The sequence below is a fragment of the Marmota flaviventris genome, chromosome 8, assembly GCF_047511675.1.
Source record: "Marmota flaviventris isolate mMarFla1 chromosome 8, mMarFla1.hap1, whole genome shotgun sequence".
In the NCBI taxonomy this organism is placed as follows: domain Eukaryota; kingdom Metazoa; phylum Chordata; class Mammalia; order Rodentia; family Sciuridae; genus Marmota; species Marmota flaviventris.
In genome coordinates this window covers 84419563-84440542 of record NC_092505.1, presented here as the reverse complement: position 1 = coordinate 84440542, position 20980 = coordinate 84419563, and the positions used below count along the sequence as shown (strand labels likewise).

At 36.0% G+C, this 20980-nt stretch overlaps 1 protein-coding gene across 4 annotated transcripts in view; it reads right to left on the bottom strand.

The window, feature by feature from the left end:
* The window catches only part of Dcun1d1 (defective in cullin neddylation 1 domain containing 1), a 42588-nt gene that overhangs the window by 10672 nt on the left and 10936 nt on the right, over positions 1-20980 (bottom strand). For all 4 annotated transcript variants that reach the window (XM_027942202.2, XM_071615439.1, XM_071615438.1 and 1 more), the window contains 3 exons: positions 19597-19813; positions 17638-17806; positions 14616-14746 (listed from right to left, as the gene is read on the bottom strand). In XM_027942202.2, coding sequence (XP_027798003.1) covers positions 14616-14746; positions 17638-17806; positions 19597-19813 — 517 coding nt within the window. The remainder of the gene's footprint in view (positions 1-14615; positions 14747-17637; positions 17807-19596; positions 19814-20980) is intronic.

The following is a 20980-nucleotide window of genomic DNA, read 5'->3' as shown; positions in this document are numbered from 1 at the left end:
GGTTGGTCAAGGACCCAAAACTCTGAAACCTGTGATCCAAAATAAATCTTTCTCCCCTTCAAGCCCTTATTGTTAGGTATTTTGTTACATGAAAACCTAAAACTGAAAATTGGTACCAGGAATGGGGTCATTCCTGTGATTATACCTGTTCACATTGTTCAGAAACCTCTGAAACTGGTTTGCAGGATTTTGGAAGTTTAAAAATGCAGGCTAGAAAACCCTTAGAATGCTGTAAAGAGAGTTTAATGGATCATTCAGGTGTGAGCTCAGAAGACAAAAATGCCAACAGGAACATGGACAGTAAAGACTATGTTCAAAAGATTTCATATGGAAAATAACTAGAGGCTACATGTGTTACATTCAAGCAAAGAACTTGTTTACATTTTATTCCCTGAGACCTGGGGTGAGGCAAAATTAAAAGTAGCAAACTAATCTAGCAGAATAAATTTTGAAACAGCATAGCAGTCAAGTGGTAGTACATGTGGCTTTTAGTTAGGTTCACTGTTGAGAAACCATAAACAAAAAGAGCAGAAACATTTGGAAAATTGGCAGTATTGCCAAATTTTGGCCAAACTGTAAATTTACACAACTTACAAAAGTATGAAAAATTAAGGCCAAGCAATCTGTGTTTCCTTGAGATATTAGCACAATTAAAAATAAACAAGTATTCTACAGAGACAACAGGAAAGATGCTTTGAGGCATCTCCAGAATTGGTAAGACCACACCCATGTCAGGCTCAAGAACATAACGAAAGCTCATTTGAAAGATGTTGCTTTCAGAGGAGAGCTGGAGCATCCTGCTCACAAAGGGCTAACTAGAAAGTTGTTTCCCCAGGGTTCATTTAACTGTGCTCAGCTACCCTGGTAGAGGCTACTACAGTGTCCAGCTATTCTCCAGCTGTTGGCAGACTTTGGCATTGTCCACATGGTGCTGGTTTTGCAGGAATGCAAAATCCTGGAGTTTTAGTTTCATGAAAGGAAGGAAGGCTTGGGAGACCAAGCAGTGTGTGTTGGGGCTGGGAATATCTGCAAGCAGTCCCTGAGAGGGTGATGTCTGATTCTGTCCAAGTGAAGCCAAAGCTGCATTAGACACCCTAAGTTAGAGACGCCAGAAACATGGAACATCTACCAAGGAACACTGCAGGGAATGAGTGGAGCCAGCCCAAGAGAGGCGCCATGTGGGCTGCAACCAGCAAGACCACCAGGGCCCATATCTGGCCACTTACATATAACCCTAGATATCAGACATGGAGCTAAAAAAAAGACTTATGCTTGTCTTGCTTGGTTTCCATCTTGCTTTTGGTCCTATCCTTTCTATACCCCTATTCCTCCCCTTTTGGAATGGGAATAATTACTCTATGCCATTGTATGCTGGAAGTATGTAACTTTAAAGAATAGACACAAAACCTGGATTTATTTAAGAAAAGGTAGAATTGATTGCAGGGATTCATGGGACAGAATGCATTTTGCCTTGTCAGACAAACATGGGCCTCTGGAGGCAAGGGGAAGAATGTATGGTTGGATCTGGAATATTACCCAATGTCTCGTGGGTTGAATGAACGCTTGATCCCCAACACAGCAATGTCCTGAGATAGGAATTTGGGGTGGTGATTAGATTATGAGGGTTCTGACCTCATAAGTGGATCTACTAACAGCTGGATGACTGGGGTATAGTGTTAACTGTAGGCAGGTAGGGCACAGTTGGAGGACATAGGTCACTAGGGATGTGCCCTTGGGGACTTCATTTTATCTCAGGCCCTTTTCCCATCCCACCACTGGACACCCATACCCTTCTGCCATGATGTTTCTACCTTGGAGCCAGTCAATCATGAACTGAAACCTCTGAAACTCTAAGCCTACTCTAAATTGTTTTGTTAGATATTTTGTTCACAGCAATGACAAGCTAACATACTACTCAAATTATTCTGACTCCTAAGCTTTAAACACCAATATTTCAGGGGTGTGCGGCCTGGGTTCGATCCTCAGCACCACAAACAAACAAAGATGTTGTGTCTGCCGAAAACTAAAAAATAAATAATAAAATTCTCTCTCTCTTTAAAAAAAAAAACACCAATATTTCACATATATTCTTAGTCACTGCTGATCTCTTGCTCTTTTTCCCTTTTAACATTATAGTTTTTCTTCAGTCTCAAGATCCCTTCCTTTATTCCCCTTCCATGGTACTTTATTTCAACCATACTCTTTCTATATAATCCTCTTAACCTTTCCTTTGTCTTTCAGGACACAACTGCTCTCCAAAATTATAATCCTGAATGAGTACAATCTTCATTTCTCCTTGACAAAAACACCATTTCAACACTGATGCCATCAAATTAATATCATATAACTTTAGCAAGGTGTCCACTGTTCTACCTACTAAAAATGGCCATCTATAGGACTGGGGATGTAGCTCTGTGGCAGAGTGTTTGTCTAGCATACATGAGGCACTGAGTTCTATCCTCAGTACTGCCAAGTCACCTTGAACTGGGGGTGTTGCTGAATGGCAAAAGACAAGATCAGCATGAATAAGGCTCTGGATTCAAACACCAGCGCGCACGCGCGCACACGCACACACACACACACACACCTCTCCCATCTTTTTATTCTTTTTAATCTCCCATCTAACCAGGTCTTCACTTCTGCAAGGACAGGTGAAACACATCCCCAAATTGACAGACTGCAACAACGAGCAGGCATTCAGAAACTGCTGAATGAGCTGGGTGTGGTAGCACACACCTGTTATCCAGTGGCTCAGGAGGCTGAGGCAGGAAGATCGAGAGTTCAAAGCCAGCCTCAGCAACTTAGTAAGGCCCTCTCTCTAAATAAAAAACTGAAAGGGCTGGGGATGTGGCTATCAGTATTTGAGTGCCCCTGGGTTCAATCCCTGGTACAAAAAAAGAAAGAAAGAAAAAAAAAAAGAAAGAAACAAACAAATGAACAAACATCTCATGGTTTTACAAACAAATGAATACTTTTTTAAACCTTAAATCTATCATTTCCCCTCAAGCTCAATAGAAAAGGTACCTCGTACCTCCTCTTCGTTTCTATTCAAGACGCCTTTCATCTCTTTATTCCTGCTCTGTTAGCATCTTCACCTTTTTTTTTAATATTTATTTTTTAGTTGTAGTTGGACACAATACCTTTATTTAATTAATTAATTTATTTATTTATATGTGGTGCTGAGGATCGAACCCAGGGCCTCACATGTACTAGGTGAGCGCTCTACCGCTGCGCCACAAGCCCAGACCAGCACCTTCACTTTTTAAGGAATCTTATATATTGATTAGCTAGCTGGCCTCTCTCTATACTTGGAACTTGCTGTTCCTCTGGCTTTTCTCACTCCACAGAAAAACATGCTTAGGGATCACCTATCTTTTAAAAATATTCCTTGGACCTCTTATCCCCTTTACTACCTACCCTATTACTTCTTCCCTTCACAGATATCCTGAAATAGTAGATGTGGTATTCTACTTTTATACATAATTTGTTTCTAAAACCATGTATGAAAGTCAAAATCAGATCCTCCAATTTTGGTTTCTTTGGGGGTTTTTTTGGTAACAGAGACTGAACTCAGGGTCACTCAATCACTGAGCCACATCCCTAGCACTATTTTGTATTTTATTTAGAGACAGGGTCTCACTGAATTGATTAGAGCCTCACTTTTGCTGAGTCTGGCTTTGAACTCTTGATCCTCCTGCCTCAGCCTCCTGAGCCACTGGAATTACAGGTGTACACCACTACACCTCCACTCAGATCCTCCAGTGTTAAGAGTACTAAAAAATATTATCAATTCCTAATTGTACCTCCTTTTTAGTCTTTGTAGTCTTTAAAAGTTCTATACTCAATATTCCTTCCAGATTGTTTAATTCTGTCCTTCACTAACTCGACAGAGTGGTCTGGCTTAAGCACCGTAAATATTCACATGAAACCAAGATTTGCTGTTATTAATGTACTTGATTTCACTTCACTTCAAATGCATTAAATTTGTGAAAACTAAGACTAGTGTTGGTAGTTTTCTCCATTTTCAAATAATTTTTATAAAACAAGGATGACAATAAAATACTCAAATACCTACAACCATAAGACGTGTATAAATGCCTATTTGTCAGCTGATCACACTAAAGAAAGAATCTTACAAGTTAAAGATTACATATGTATGGTATATGAAAGCTCAGGTTGCAAAAGAGGAGAAATTATTGTGGTCTACATTTAGTGCCCCACTGCTTCACCTCCCACACACTCTTTAATACTAGTAACTAGTATCTACCTTTGTTGCTCACCTTACAAAATTCAGTCATCAGATAATTCTGGTTGCCAAATTAAGTATTTTATTTTTTTAATTTTTTTTGTTGTAGATGAACACAATATCTTTATTTATATGTGGTGCTGAGGATCAAACCCAGTGCCTCACATCTGAGGAGCAAGCACTCTACCACTGAGCTATAGCCCCAGTCCTCAAATTAAGTATTTTTTATGTTCTTAATTTATTTGTCTGCCATATTTGATAGATCTGAGCACATTGGCTGAATAGAATTGTCACTTCCTTCAGCTTTGATGACAGTACTCTATCAATTTTTCTCTGTAATCTTAGGCCTTCTCATTCTCTTTTACTGGTTTATCTTCCTCCATTCACTTATTAACTAATGCTGGCATTCTGTAAGGTGTGTGTTAATAATAACGACTTCTGCTTCCTTCAGCAGATCTTCAAACCTATACCTTTTTTTCATGTTGTATACTCGACCACCTCTAATGATCATTAAATTAGAAAAATCTTCCAAGTTCTGAAAAACTCATAGCTACCTACCTCAAGTCATCTTCAACTCGGGTACTTAAAACAACTCAAATTCAGCAGGGCTAAAAATTAACTCATTTCTTACCTCCTTAGAACTGCTATTCCTTTCACTCTCAGTGAATGTCATAACACCCCACAATGTTTCTCAATGAAAAACAATTTCTGGGCTGGGGTTGTGGCTCAGTGGTAGAACTCTCGCCTAGCAAGTGCAAGGCCCTGGGTTTCATCCTCAGCACCACATAAAAAATAAACAAAATAAAGGTATTGTGCACAACTAAAAAAATAAATATTTTTTAAAAATTAAAAAAGAAAGAAAGAAAGACAATTTCTGATAGTGAGGAAATGTTCCACATGCATTGTAGGCCATTTAGCACCCCTATGGTGCCAGTACAAACCCTTGGTCACTGTGACTACCAAACAACAACCCTACAGATTTCCAAATATTCCCTAAAGGTATTGAAATTCCCTGGGGAAGACCCATTTCCTTCCTCATCTCACACATCCAATAGAAGCACTCTCGGTTTTGTCTCTTAAGTACATTTTATATCTATTTCTTATCCCCAGTGGAGGGCCTATGTTAGGATACTCTTCAGTTCTAGCTTACTCCGTGCAACAGCTCCATAACCAGTATCTCTTCATCAAGTCCTTCTATTCCTTTTAAAAGGACCAGTTCTTAGAGATGGGCTTTTTTGAATGAATCTATTGTTACTTCTATGTTAAAATTCTCCAATGATTCCCTGTAGTATACAGAAAATATCTGTATGTGTAGTCAAATGAACTTACCTCTGACCAGTGTACGTGGTAATCCCTACACTTGAAATGGGTTTTTTCTTTTGGCCTCGAAAATATGCATCCAACAAGGCTCAGAAACTATTATCTTTTGAAAACATCACAAACTCCCCTGGACCAAGACTTCAAATGCTGCTAACTCCAGGTTCTCAGAGTAAGCAGTCAATAAATGTTTTTTAATTTAAAAGTCTTAAAAAGAGTAATTAATTAGAATTAAGAGCTGACATACATAGAATTAAATTGTACAAGGATGTTAATTACCCCAGTTATAGGGAAAAAATACTATTTAGATAGAGTGACAAAGACAACAGGCTCACCAGACAAGAGGTGGCTAAACACAGTAGTTTAGAGCATGACTTTTGGTCTTGTAAACATCAACTCTTCCCCTAGTTATTGTGACGCAGGCAACCAAGTTGACCTTTTTGTGATTCGTTTTAATATAAAGGTAATAGTACCTACCCTCACTGGTTGTTGTGAGACTGACTTAATATATATAAAGCATTTATAACAGTACCAGATGAGTCCTTACCATTACCTCTATTTTAATCATTTTTAAAGTTATCATAGATTCTGAAGAACTGAAAAAGAACAATTCAGGATAAATCCTAAAAACAGTGTTTTCTAAAATTGAATAGCTTGCAGAATGAATCCTTAAGTGTGTAATTTAAAATGCAAAAAGATATTCTCAATGTCATTCTATTTTTTGTTAGTTTATAATTTTATTTTTTTCCAATGTCATTATTTCAAACAAAAATCAATATGGCAATGTGGGATTTCATAAAAAATGATCAGTTGAGTGCAGAATGAACATGGAAATGAATTAACAGTCCTAAGGGGAACAAAATGTCACCAACTGACTAGGGTGGATGGAATGATGATTAAAAAAATATTCACAATGCCTTAATTTTTTTTAAGAAATACCTAAATTAGCACTATTTGCTGACAATATGATTCTATACCTAGAAGACCCAAAACTCCACAAGACACTTGTAGAACTAGTAAATAAAATTAGCAAAGTAGCAGGATACAAAATCAACACCCATAAATCAAAGGCATTTCTGTATATTAGTGACAAATCCTCTGAGAAGGAAATGAGGAAAACTACCCCATTTACAATAGCCTCAAAAAAAAAAAAAAAAAAACTTGGGAATCAACTTAACGAAAGAGGTGAAAGAGCTATACAATGAAAACTATAGAACCCTAAAGAGAGAAATCAAAGAAGACCTTAGAAGATGGAAAGATCTAGCTTGCTTTTGGATAGGTAGAATTAATATTATCAAAATGACCATATTACCAAAAGCACTATACAGATTTAATGCAATTCTGATAAAAAATCCCTATGGCATTCCTCATAGAAATAGAAAAAGCAATCACGAAATTCATCTGTAAAATAAGAGACCCAGAATAGCTAAACAATCCTTAGCAGGAAGAGTGGAGCAGGTGGCATCGCTGGCAACCAGTGAGGGTAGGTACTATTATCTTTATATTAAACTACACTACACAGCAATAGTAACAAAAACAGCATGGTATTGGCACCAAAACAGACTGGTAAACCAATGGTAAAGAATAGAGAATACAGAGACTAACCCACAAAATTACAATTATCTTATATTAGACAAAGGTGCCAAAAACATGCACTGGATAAAAGATAGCATCTTCAACAAATGGTGCTGGAAAACTGGAAATCCATATGCAACAAAATGAAATTAAACCCCTAACTCTCACCATGCACAAAACTTAACTCAAAGTGGATCAAGGACCTAGGAATTAAACCAGAGACTCTGCGTCTAATAGAAGAAAAAGTAGGCCCTAATTTTCATAAGGTGCAATTAGGCCCCAACTTCCTTAATAAGACTCGTATAGCACAATATTTTTTTTCAAATTTTTTAGTTGTAATTGGACACAATATCTTTATTTTATTTTTATGTGGTGCTGAGGATCGAACCCAGGGCCTCATACATGCTAGTTGAGCGCTCTACTGCTGAGCCACAATCTTAGCGCCTAGCACAAGAATTAAAAACAAGAATCAATAAATGGGATAGAATCCAACTAAAAGTTTCTCCTCAGCAAAAGAAACAATCTGTGAGGTGAACAGAGAACCTACATCCTGGGAACAAATTTTTACCCCTCACACATCAGATAGACCACTAATCTCTAGAGTATATAAAGAACTCAAAAAAGCTAATCACCAAAAAAAGCAAATAACCCAATCAACAAATGGGCCAAGGACCTGAACAGACACTTCTCAGAAGAGGATATACAATCAATCAACAAATGTTCATCATCTATAACAATTACAGAAACGCAAATCAAAACTACTCTAAGATAGCATCTCACTCCAGTCAGAATGGCAGCTATTATGAAGACAAACAACAATAAGTGTTGGTGAGGATGTGGGGAAAAAGGCACGCTCATACATTGCTGGTGGGATTGCAAATTGGTGCAGCCAATATGGAAAGCAGTAAGGAGATTCCTTGGAAATCTGGGAATGGAACCACCATTTGACCCAGCTATCCCTCTCCTCATTCTAGCCCCAAAGGACTTAAAACAGCATACTACAGGGACACAGCCACATCAATGTTTATATCAGCACAATTCATAATAGCTAAACTGTGGAGTCAAACTAGATGACCTTCAGTGGATGAATGGATAAAAAAAAAAAATGTGGCATATAGACACAATGGAATTTTACTCAGCATTAAAAGAGAATAAAATCATGCATTTGCAGGTAAATGGATGGCGTTGGAGAAGATAATGCTAAGTGAAGTTATCCAATCCCCAAAAAACAAATGCTGAATGTTTTCTCTGATATAAGGAGGCTGACTCATAGTGGGGTAAGGAGGGGGAGCATGGAAGGAATAGATGAATTCTAGACAGGGAAGAGGGGTGGGTGGAAAAAGGAGGGGGGGCAGGGGATTAGCAAGGATGATGGAATGTGATGGACATCATTATCCAAACTTTATATGTATAAAGACACGAACTGGGTGCCAACATACTTTATATACAGAGATATGAAAATTTGTGGTATTATGTGTAATAAGAATTGTAATGCAAAAAAGTACATGTCTAAAGACATAAATTGGCATGAACATACTGTATATACAAAGATATGAAAAATTGTGCTCTATATGTATAATAAGAATTGTAATGCATTCCACTGTCGTGTATTTAAAAAAAATAAAATTTAAAAAATAAAATTAAAAAATTTAAAAAAAAAGAAATCCCTACAGTTAGGGATAATATAACAAAAAGCATACAGAACGTACTCATAAGTAACTGGAGTCTACTCCTAGTTCTACCAACTATAAAGTTATGTGTTTTTAATTAGTCAGTCCATGAGTATTTTAATATAATAGAATAGCATTTTTTACTTAGCTCAAAGGGTTGTTATGAGAACAAAATGAAATTTTATAGATGAAAATGCTCTTTTATTTTTTAAATTTATTTTTCTTTTTTTTTCTTTTTTAGTTGTAGTTGGACACAATATCCTTATTTTATTTATTTATTTTTATGTGGTGCTGAGGATTGAACCCAGGGCCTCACACATGCTAGACAAGCTCTCTACCACTAAGCCACAACCCAAAGCCCTGAAAATGCTCTTTTAAACACTATAAATCATTTCTAAACATGAAAGTAAAAAAGAATTTTTTTTTTTCTTTTTTGACTCAGGGGTCTCACTACATCATCCAGGTAGGCCTGGAATTCCTTGGTTCCAGATCCTTCTATGTCAGTCTCCTGAATGATGAGTCTACAGACATGCACCACTGCACCTAGCTTTATAATAAATGTTTAATAATGTTTTATAATCAATTATAATCACAATGTTTAATAATCTTTTCAATCAACTACACAGTTATAAGATTTTAACTGAACCGCAATTCACAATAAAATGACCTATAGACTTTATTTAGTCTAACAAAATTTCAGCATGGTCCTTAAAATGCCATGGCTGCTAAAGAAAATATATCATCTTTAAACAAAATTAATAGAATGACCAGTCTCACAAATAATAATATATCAACAGTGCTCTATATTAAACAGCCCTCATCTGGAATATTGTGTTCAGTTTTTGTTTATTTATTTGTTTGTGGGGGTAGTTTACTGGGAATTTAATCCAGCAGTGCTTTACCTTTACCTTTACCTTTGAGCCTCTTCCCCAGTCCATTTATTTATTTATTGGTTGATTGGTTGGTTGGTTGGTTGGTTAGTTGGCTGGCTGGGGGGACTGAACTCAGGGGCACTCAACCACTGAACCACATCCCCAGCCCTATTTTGTACTTTATTTAGAAACAGGATCTCACTGAGTTGAACTCTCAATCCTCCTGCCTCAGCCTCCCAACCTGCTGGGACCACAGGCATGCGCCACTGTGTCCAGCTTATTTTTTGAGACAAGGTCTCGTTAATTTGCTGATGCTGTCCTCAAACTTGCAATAATCCTCCTGCCTTGGCCTCCAGAGTTACTGGATGGTGTACCACCATGCCCAGATTCATGTTTAGCTTTAAGAGCTCTCTTTTGAGAGAAACCAATGAACTGGAAATGTGTTTGGCGGAACAGTAACAGGAATAACAAACACATCCTCAAATAAAAACAAAATAAATTGGAACGCTGAACTGGGGGAAAATAATACAAGGGGTAAATGATAGTAATCTTTAAATGGTGAGACTTCCTCTTTGTCGCACTAAAGAACAAATAAGAGCAATGGTAGAAGTTATAAGGACAAAGATGTTAGCTTAACAAGGAAGAACTGAGTAATCACAAGTTATTTTGTGACAGAACAGACAACTTCCTAAAACAATGTTCATCCTGTATATTCAAAAGGAGAAACTAAATGAGCATCAGGGTAGGTTAGCTTTTATAGAGGACTTTAAGAATCCCTTTCAAATTTAAAATGCTAACAAGTATCAAAAATGGCAGATGATTGAATCAGATGGTGCTAGACAAAGCACCCTAGCCTGATGTCCCAAGAAATAAAGTTATATATGGCTCAGGGTGTAGTTCAGTGGCAGAGCTCTTCTCTAGCTAATCTGTGAGGCCTGGGTTCCATCCTTAACACTGAGAGACAAAAGAAATGGAAAGAAAGTTAAGGCAAAAAAAAGGAAAAACACCAACTCTCATTGTAATCAGCATTTTTTTTTTTTTTGGGGGGGGGGGGTACCAGGGATTGAACTCAGGGGTACTCAACTACTGAGCCACATTCCAACCCTATTTTGTATTTTATTTAGAGACAGGGTATCTCACTTAGCACCTCGCCATTGCTGAGACTGGTTTTGAACTCACCCCACCCGGCACCAACATAGCTATTTATAAACAAACCACAATGCTGTTACTATCACTCTGCCAATTTGCTTTGGGCCTCACCTCTTCTATGATTTTTAAAATTCCTCTATGCAAAATTTTGTAATCTAAGAACCCTGTGAACTCTTGCAAAGTTGTCAAGAAAACTGTTTCCTTCTTAATTAAGCTTTTCAACTAAGCAAATCATTATACTTAGTGACACCTAACACCAATGCAAAACAAGAGAAACTATGTCTTTTATTTTATTGTGCTTTCTTTTTTAAATAATACATTGTGTGTTTTAGTTTTAAGAGAAACTGAGCAAAAAGTACAGAGGTTCCCATATACTCTCCTTTCCTTCCCCACCCCTCAATTCCCACCTGTGTGTGTGTGTGTGTGTGTATGGGGGTGTGTGTGTGTGTGTGTGTGTGTGTTATGCTTAAGAGTTCAAACCCAAGGTCTTGTGCAAGCTACTCAAGTGCTCTACCACTAAGCCACACCCCCCAGCCCTATTCTATTTTTTAGGGTGGGGGGTAAATGTGATTGAACTGAGAGCCACATCTCCAGCCTTATTTTGCATTTTACTTAGAGACATGGTCTCACGGAGTTGCTTAATGGCCTTGCTGTTACTGAGGCTGGCTTTGAAACCTGTGATCCTCCTGTCTCAGCCTGCAGAGCAGTTGGGATTACATGCGCGAGCCAACGCACCCAGCCTCACTATTTTTAACATCTTGTTTTAGTGTGGTATATTTTATGCAATTGATAAATTAATATAAGTCTATTATTATTAAGAATACACTGTACATTAGGATTTACTATGCCATTATACATTCAGTGTTTTAGGGTTTTCTTAATTTTACTATCACTCTTTGCCAATTTGCTTTGGGCCTCACCTCTTCTATGTGATTAAATACACAAAACATAAAATTTACAATTTTAACCTTTTTTTTAAAAAAGAGAGAGAATTTTAATATTTATTTTTTAATTTTTGGTGGACACAACATCTTTCTTTGTATGTGGTGCTGAGGATCGAACCCAGGCCGCACGCATGCCAGGCGATCGCACTACCACTTGAGCCACACCCCCAGCCCAACAACTTTAACCTTTTTAAGCATACAGTTCATCAATGTTAAGAACACTCATACTTCTGTGCAATCTCCAGAATTCTCTTCACCTTGCAAAAGATAAATTCTTTAACTCTTATTACACTTTTTTCTTAAGTACAATACTTACTAGATAGTTAAATTTTTAAATCTAGCATCTTCACATAATCTTTTTCAACTTTTCCTGTAATCTAAAATTCCAATTAAAATATTCAACATCTATAAAAATTTAATTTTGCTTTATTTTTACCATATAATTAAAAAAAAAACTTAGCTTCAACATCAAAACTACATATTCAGCCAGAACCACTTTTTGTGCTCCTGTAAGAGGTAGAGATATAATGAAGAAATAGATTCAGTTCTTTTACTTTGACATTAACAATTCTATGTTTAATATTACCAAAATACTGTGCTACATTTCTAGAAACCACAAAATAATTCTTTTAACACAAATTCTGAGGCTTTAACAGATTTTTATTTGCAAGAAGGAAAAGAAGAAGCTAGAAAAAATAGCCTGTTAACTGGTGCCTACAGATAAAGAGAAACTAACCCTAGATATCCCAGCTTATTTTGCCTGAAAAATGAGGATTTTTTTTCCTATAAGAATAAAATCTATCTTGGTTTGATCACTATACATTATATAGTGAAATGTATTAAAATGTCACACTGCATCTTATAAAAATACACAATTACCACCTGTGAATTAAAAGTAAAAATCTGTTTTAAAAAGTGATATACTGAATAATCAGAAAGGAGGCTTCATTAAAAGTTTGATTAAAGATATTTTATAAACCTTTAATCAATTCAGTCATGTTTATATTCTCCAATATAAATAAATGTTATACATTTATCCTTTCCTCTCTTTTTTTTTAAAAAAATTTTTACTTTTTTAGTTTTAGGTGGACACAATATCTTTATTTTACATTTATGTGGTGCTGAGGATCAAACCCAGTACTTTGTGGATGCTAGACAAGCACTCTACCACTAAGCCACCACCCCAGCCCCTCCTCTCTTTCAATCACTTCCTTAGTCTAATCCCTACTTATATAATACATTTCTGAACATTTCCCTGCCCCCACTCTAAAATATAACAAAGGATTAGTACGAAAGACCACATTAGGGCTCAGTAGAGTGCTTGCCTACTGTGGATGAGGTCCTGGGTTCAATTCCCAATAAAACAAAACAAAAACTCATTTCCATCAATGGTTAAAGTTATTTAACCTTCCTGTGCCTCAATTTCCTCATCTGCTAATTAAGGATTAAAAAATGACTCATAAGGGCTGGGTAGTGGCTCAGTGGTAGAGCGCTTGCCTAGCATGTGTGAGGCACTGGGTTCGATTCTCAGCACCACATATAAACAAATAAAATAAAGGTCCATTAACAACTAAAAACTATTTAAAGAAAAAAAAAAGACTCATAGTACTCTATTTCTGCATATTGGGCACTCAGAAGTTGACAAACTATTAAATCAAAGAATAAATAACTCATAAAATTATTAAACATTACATTTAACATGACAAACATCAGCTATGTGTAAAGCGTTTAGCACACTGCCAGGCACACTGAAGGCTCACATTAAATAGAAGTTACTGCTATCATCAAAATCTTCAGTAGGTTCACATTTCCCACATTCTCCAATTTAAACCTTTTGGCCCATTTTCAAAAGAAGCCTGTGGTTATTTAGTTAGTCTTATTGTGTCTCGCCAATTAAATTTCCAACAAAGAATTCCCACTGAAATCAAACTACAGACAAGCCAACCTTATTTCTAAGGTTGTAGATCCTCATTAATAACTATCCTCTCAATGAAATACCTTTTATCTTCCCATGTCAAGTCAAATATCAAATCTTTGAGGAGTTCATATCCCCCTGTTCAGAAAGCATTTCCCAAGCACTCCTGCTTTTATTCATTTCTTTCTCTAAAACCTGTATACCCATTTATTTTGTATTACCTGCTACTATCTAATCTTTTAGGTAATTTGTAAATTAAAATATATATTTTACTTTCATATCTCCTAGCTGTCTGTCCCAAAAGCAAATGTATGGATATTATATTTAGTATAAATCAGTTGATCTATTAATGAGATTATGTGGTTGAGTGGTTAAGTTGATCTTCACTGTTAACAAACAAAGTGTTTCCCTTATAATACAATTATACATGTTAATCATTTTCTTTTTCATCCTTTCTTACAGTTTTCAAATAAAAAGAATAAAGTTAGGCTGGGAATACAGCTCGGTGGTAGAACACTAGCCTAAGTATGTGCATGCCCTAAATTCAATCCCAAGCACTACACACACACAAAAGTTATTGGGTATTCAATTACTCAAAAACCTTAACAATACTATTTCTATAGGTCCTAAGATTCTAAAATGTCTTGAATGAATGAAATAATACATAAATAATTGTCAGTGGAATTTTAACAATTATTTATTTTCTGTATAATTTTTTATTTTTTTAAATATCAGTGGTTCATGATATCCTATTATCCAATGTGCACAGTATTTTCTGACTAAAAGTTCAGTTTCTCATTTTTTTTCCCTAAAGCTGGTATTTTCATGACTTTATGATCAAAACACATAACTTCCTATTACAAAGTGATACTATCAATGTATTTAAATATATTTGAAACATCAAATATAACTTTAAAATATTCTTACCTAATCCTTTTTGTCCTGGATTCTTTGCAAAATTAAAAGTAAACTGGTAAAAATCCTTAAATCGTCCTGGTTCTTTCAATTCTTGTTCCATCTTGGGTATTTGGGCCTTTAGTTTTTCTATGCTGTCACATCTACATTATAAAATTAAGTTTATAAAGGTTAACTTTTTCACTATAAATTTAAAATTTCACTTATTTATTCCTATGAGGGCTTATATTTCCTAAGACTTCTTTTTTAAAATATCAGAGAGATGGAATTTCATCTTTTTACATGACATAAATAAGTACATAGTCCTCCCTTATCCGTGGGGATACATTCCAAGACTTCCAGTGGATGCCTGAAAGCTTGGACAATACCAAATCCTACATACACTAAGCTTTTCCATACACATACATAACCATGATAAAGTTTAACTTATACATTAGGCATAGTAAGATATTAATAATAAAATAATCATACTACAATAAAATTTATGTAAATATGGACTCTCCCACTCTCAAAATATCTTACACTTTTTCACTTAAAGGAAGCATTTCACTTAAAGGAAGCAGCTTTCCTTTGGCATAAACAAATTGCCAACATCACTACTCTTGTACTTTGGGAATATTATTAAGTAAAATAAGGATTGCTTGAATATAAGCACTGATATGATAACTGAGACAGCTACTAAGTGACTAACAGATAGGTAGTAAATACAATGTGGATACACTGGACAAAGGAAGACTCACATCCCAAGCAGGACAGGACGGCACGAGATTTCCATCACACTACTAAGAATGATGCACAACTTAAAATTTCTGAATTGTTTATTTCTAAAATTTCCCAATTAATGATTTGGGACCAGGGTTGATCATGAGTCACAGAAACCTCAAAAACCAAAACCACACATGGTGCAGGGAACTCTTATATGAGGTTAGCTGAGGGAAGAGGAGGTTGAGAGTGATGAAATGTTAGAAACAATTACTATTTTTGAAGGAAATGAGTTATTACTTTTAATCACATAATTCACTGAACTATTAATACACTGACTTTTAGAAGTCAGTTTTGGTGACTAGGTAAAAAATGTACAGCATTACAAAACATATCTTAAACCATATTAGACACTGCTTACATGGTAATCAAACACATGTCTAGCTTCCAAACTAACTGGAAACATGGTCTCTTGCCTAGGTAAGGAAGCATTCCTTTTGAAAACTTGTTTCCTATTATATAGAAAGTACAAATAAAAAACATCAGCTGAAAACCCTACAACCTCCAACTGAATTATCTCAAATCAATTACTTTTTTCTACATTGGCAAAATATTCAAATTTCAAAGAGCTAAAAAGGTTCAAGTATCAAGCCTTATCTTCCTCATAATAGTTTTATGATAGAAATATTCCATTTCTTAAAAACTCCACAAATCAATCCACATTTGGAAGTTCATCACATTTTATATGAATTCAGTTTCAAATGAAAAATAAAAACATGGTTTCTTTAACTTCTAACGAAATCTGTCCTTGGCATCAATAATTCCAGCAAATTCAAGAAAGAGCTGGCTGAGCTGGGGTTATGGCTCAGTGGTAGAGTGCTTGCCTAGCACATGTGGGGTGCTGGGTTCAATCCTCAGCACCACTAAAGAAAGAAAGAAAGAAAGATGTTGTATCCATCTACAGCTTTAAAAAGAAAGAAGGAAAGAATGGGTAACTTTGGCTTTAGAAAGTGTTTGGTCAAGTAATTAAATTTATTATCTCTCAGATTTAAACCCACCCTTCTCTGTTCAACTTTGTAAGAGTGGGTTACAAACTGTGACTTCATTTCTCTCACCAGCTTGCTCATGTTAGGCTCTACCAAGAGAGGGCAATAAGGTCAGAAGAGGAAGAAGGAACTTTTACCCTAGAGCTTGTTTTCTGCAGAGGGCAATGATTGTAGTGTGTGAAGAGGTCCCAGCGGTGCCCACCAGCAGTGGCAACTCTCATAGCTCCTCAGTAAGTGGCCTCTAACCAGTTTTTTATCCACCAGAGTGGAAGCTTCATCACAGGCATCCTGTTCCTACAGCAGCCACGCCCTCTGCCTCACTGTCTTGCTGGTTATCTCTTCAGTTCCTAAATTCCTTTGTGGTTTATTCATTTCACTCAGTCACAGGGGTGATAACAGATATTGCTACTTCTGTTATAACCAGAATTTTCTTTTACATAGTAAAATAGTTCATTAAATTTTCCTGGTCAAATTACTGATGTGTTTTTTGTGTCTTGACTGCACCTTGCTAATTATGATGGCCCTCAAGCTCAAGAGTGTCTGGGTTCAATCCTGATTCTATTATTTCCTAATTCTGTAATTTCTTTGAACCCCACTTTCTTCATCTCCAAAATGAGGTTTAAAAACACTACTTCTCTCACAAAGTTGTTGTGAAGAGGCAGGTAAAGTACTTAACACAGTTACTAAAACAAAATAATGCTCAATTAACCCTAGCTATTATTTAAACAGTGGGCCACTGAAAACACAAAGGGCAGCCTGTTATCTACCTATGACTGGATACTTTTATAATCTCATTAAGCAACTGGAGGTCATAATTAAAACCTTCATCTATAACTTTTCAATCTATTCAAAGACATTCAGCTAATCATCTGTGAAGGCAAAAGTGGAACAAAAGGCACTCAGTAACTTCTACCTTCCAGTTTTTAAATTCTAAAATTTTGTCAATTCAGAGTTTACAGCCTCACACTAGTAAATAACTTACAAACTTGCTCATTTCACTTTTCCATGTTAAATATTGATGCATAATACTTTTAATACTAGTGAACCTCTCTTAGAAACAAATGATGAAAATATAATGCAAATCAAATAGGTGATAGTAATTAAACAGGTAGCTCAGCAAGCCCAGAACACTACTTAACATAAATAGCCTGTTAGCCTATTTCTACTTAAACTAATCTTTGTGAGCCAGTAAAACTTTTAAATTTACATTTAAAAATTGATGACATAATTCAGTTCCTGAATCCTCACGTGCTATATCTAATTTTCTATGGTGGTTCTATACTCACCCTAATTCTGTCATGCCATCCATGAACTCCTGTTTGGAGAACTCGCACTGTGTTGCTGCTCTGAACTTCCATGCAATGATCAACACACTAATGCTGGCTGGATCAAGTGCGAGGTCATCACAGAACTGCTGTATACCATCTATTCCAATTTTATTTTCATCTTGAGGATCTTTAAAAATAACAATGCAATATCAAGTTAGTGCCATAATTTCTTGTGCTGTATTCCTAAAACTGAAAAAGGTAATACTTTATGTTCCATTCTAAAAACCAAAAGACATGAAGCAACATTACTGTTTTCTCAAAATTTAAAGCCTTTAAGGTCCCCCCCACACAGCATTATTAAAGTGTACAAGAGTATGAGTATATATGCAGATGTGCACTTAATTTTCAAGTCTCACTCATCCGTGTGAAAAATAGCCAATACCTATACACTTTCAGAAAATCAGATATTCCTACACATGGGCAAAGGATTCTATTCAGAATTATCCATATTTTGCTTAAGCAAACATTCTAAATTAACAGTGCTACATATAGAAATTCTTTTTTTCTTAATGTTCATTTTATCACAACAATCACTTCTGAGTACCAGAAAAACTATAAACTATACAATCTTTTTTTTTTTTTTTACTTTTATTTATTTTAATGTGGTGCTGAGGATTGAACCAAGTTCCTCACATGTGCTAAGGCAAGTGCCCTACCAGTGAGCCACGATACCAGCCCTCAATCTTAATCTCAACAATATAAGGAAAATTTCTAAATAATAGAAGGAGAAAGAGGCACTCTTACACTGCCATCAAATATGACTTGCTGCCAGACAGTGATGCACATGTGTAACCCCAGAAACTAGGGAGTCTGAGGCAGGAGGATTGCAAGTTCAAAGCAATCCTCAGCAGATTAATGAGGCATTCAGCAACTCAAGTGAGGCCCTGTCTCTGATGTGGCTCAGTGGCTCAGTGCTTCTGGGTTCAATCCCCAGTACCAAAAAAAAAAAACAATTTGTTAACATCTTCCTAAAATGAACCTGGCAATAACTCAACAATAAAAACCATGCACATCCTTTGACTATGAAACATGAATTTTACATATCATATCTCACTTTTTTTAGAGAAATTTTGAAACTGTACACATATTTATGCATAAACACAGAAGATTCAGAAGGGATCCATACAAGGCTATTAAATACTGGTTATATCAGAAGAATAAGGAAAAGATAAACTATTATTTTTTCTTTTATTTATTCACCTATTATATGCTATTAAATGTTTTTCCCCTTGCAATGCTGAAGATCAACCCAAGGGACTGGTACATGCTAGCTAGGCAAGCACTCTATCACTGAGTTACATTCCTAGCCCTGTTTAACTTTTTTTTTTTTTTTTTTAATATTTTTTAGTTGTTAATGGACCTTTATTTTATTTATTGATTCGTGGTGCTGAGAATCAAACCCAGTGCTTCACACATGCTAGGCAAGTGCTCTGCCACTGACATACAACCCAAACCTACCCACACCCACCCCCACTTAACTTTTTTAAAAGTACATATTACTTATAATTCTTTAAAAAGCTGTTCTGTAAGTTTTCTTAAAATATGGCTCAGCTGAGCTTCACAAAAAGAGGGGAAGAAAAAATGGCCCCTTGTTTTCCTTTCTCAGATTGGAAAACAGGAAAGAAAAGATGTTGCTCGGTGGTCGAGTGCCCCTGAGTTCAATCCCCAGTACCCCCACCAAAAAAAAAAAAAAAAAATCTGTTAAAAAAAAAAAAAAATCCAAAAGGCCAAGGTGAAATTTTAGTGAAAAGAGGAAAATAATTCCTCCTCTCAGATCTCTCAAATAATTTCAAGACCTGCAGAGTTCTAAACATACCCACTCAATTTATATTCTGTGCAGTATCTGATTTCTCACAACAAGCCCAGAACTTTGGAAAACTTGGATCAAAATATTTAAAGTCACAAGCAGACACTCACCTTTATATCTATTGTATAGTTGTTCTAACTTCTTTCTGTCCAATGATCCTTTTACACTCTCTCGTATATAAAGTTCAGGATTTTGGAAAAAATTATCTGTTGCAACATCTAACTTCCAGTCATTTTGAGAAAGACAACTTACTGCTGTTTTTTCACTAGATTGTGTGAAGATCATAAACTGACGAACTTTATCCTTCTGCGATGATTTCAACTTGTTCTATTAAAACCAGAAAATAAACTGAAACTCTATGTAAAATTACATAAGACTAAGTATTTCTTTATGATTAATTATTCTTAGTAATATTTTTCCTCATAAAAAATTAAACCATTTTAACTTAAAACTTATTTTTGATAATTATTAATCAGAAAGACATTTTTTTAAATTCTGAAAAAGATAAAATTTTAAAATTCTGAAACATGAAATTTGGTAGTTTTGGGAAAAGACATTAGCACACAGGCAAAGGAAGCTCAACCACAGCATCTCTCCTATAGTGCGTCCTGAGAGCATGCATAAAAGCTCTAGAAGGGAAGTGCAGCAAATCCTAAAACACTGACCCAAAACAAAATTCCACAGGAATAAATAAAGAGTGGTGGGAGAGAAGGTGACACTATCTAGCTAATCAGTCAAATGACTCTGGGGAACAATGATTAACAGGTATTTGTTAATCAGGTATTTGCTATGGTACCATGCTCCCCCAGCACTGTGTACCTTGTTTTCTTGTCATTTTTGGCTAATAAAAGTAATAGACATTCCTACATTTCTACCAGGAACCATAAAATTGATGGCTAGAATTTCCTCATATCTTCATCCAAATGGGAAGCATCCTTCCCACTGAGCTACTTTTTTAATAGGATTTTTCTTCTGTTTCCCCTTAAGGAATCACCACTTTGCCTTAGCAAGAACCCAACACAGGCTTCTTGCTCTCTCCAAACAGCCCTTATAAATGCAAACCTTCCACTTGCCCACACTGACAAAGTTTCTTTTCTCATCTGACCTGAACCTAAAACAAAGTGAGGCAGGGCAATTAGGCCCCCAACTCTTCCCAAGTAACAAGAACCATGTCTTCTCCCTCAAGATCCAGCTCAAAAATATTCTCTGTAGCTGGCCTGGTGGGTCACGCCTGTAATCTCAGCAGCTAGTGAGGCAGAGACAGGAGGATCATGAGTTCAAAGCCAGTATCAGCGAAAGGAAGGAGCTGAGCAACTCAGTGACACATTATCCCTAAATAAAATACAAAATAGGGCGGGGATGTGGCTCGGTGCCCCTGAGTTCAATCCCCAGTACCAAAAAAAATCTGTTAAAAAAAATACATTCTCTCTCCTCTTCCACCCAGACTGGTTCCCCTGTGCACCTTATACAACCTTCAGCTTCCCCACTATTACT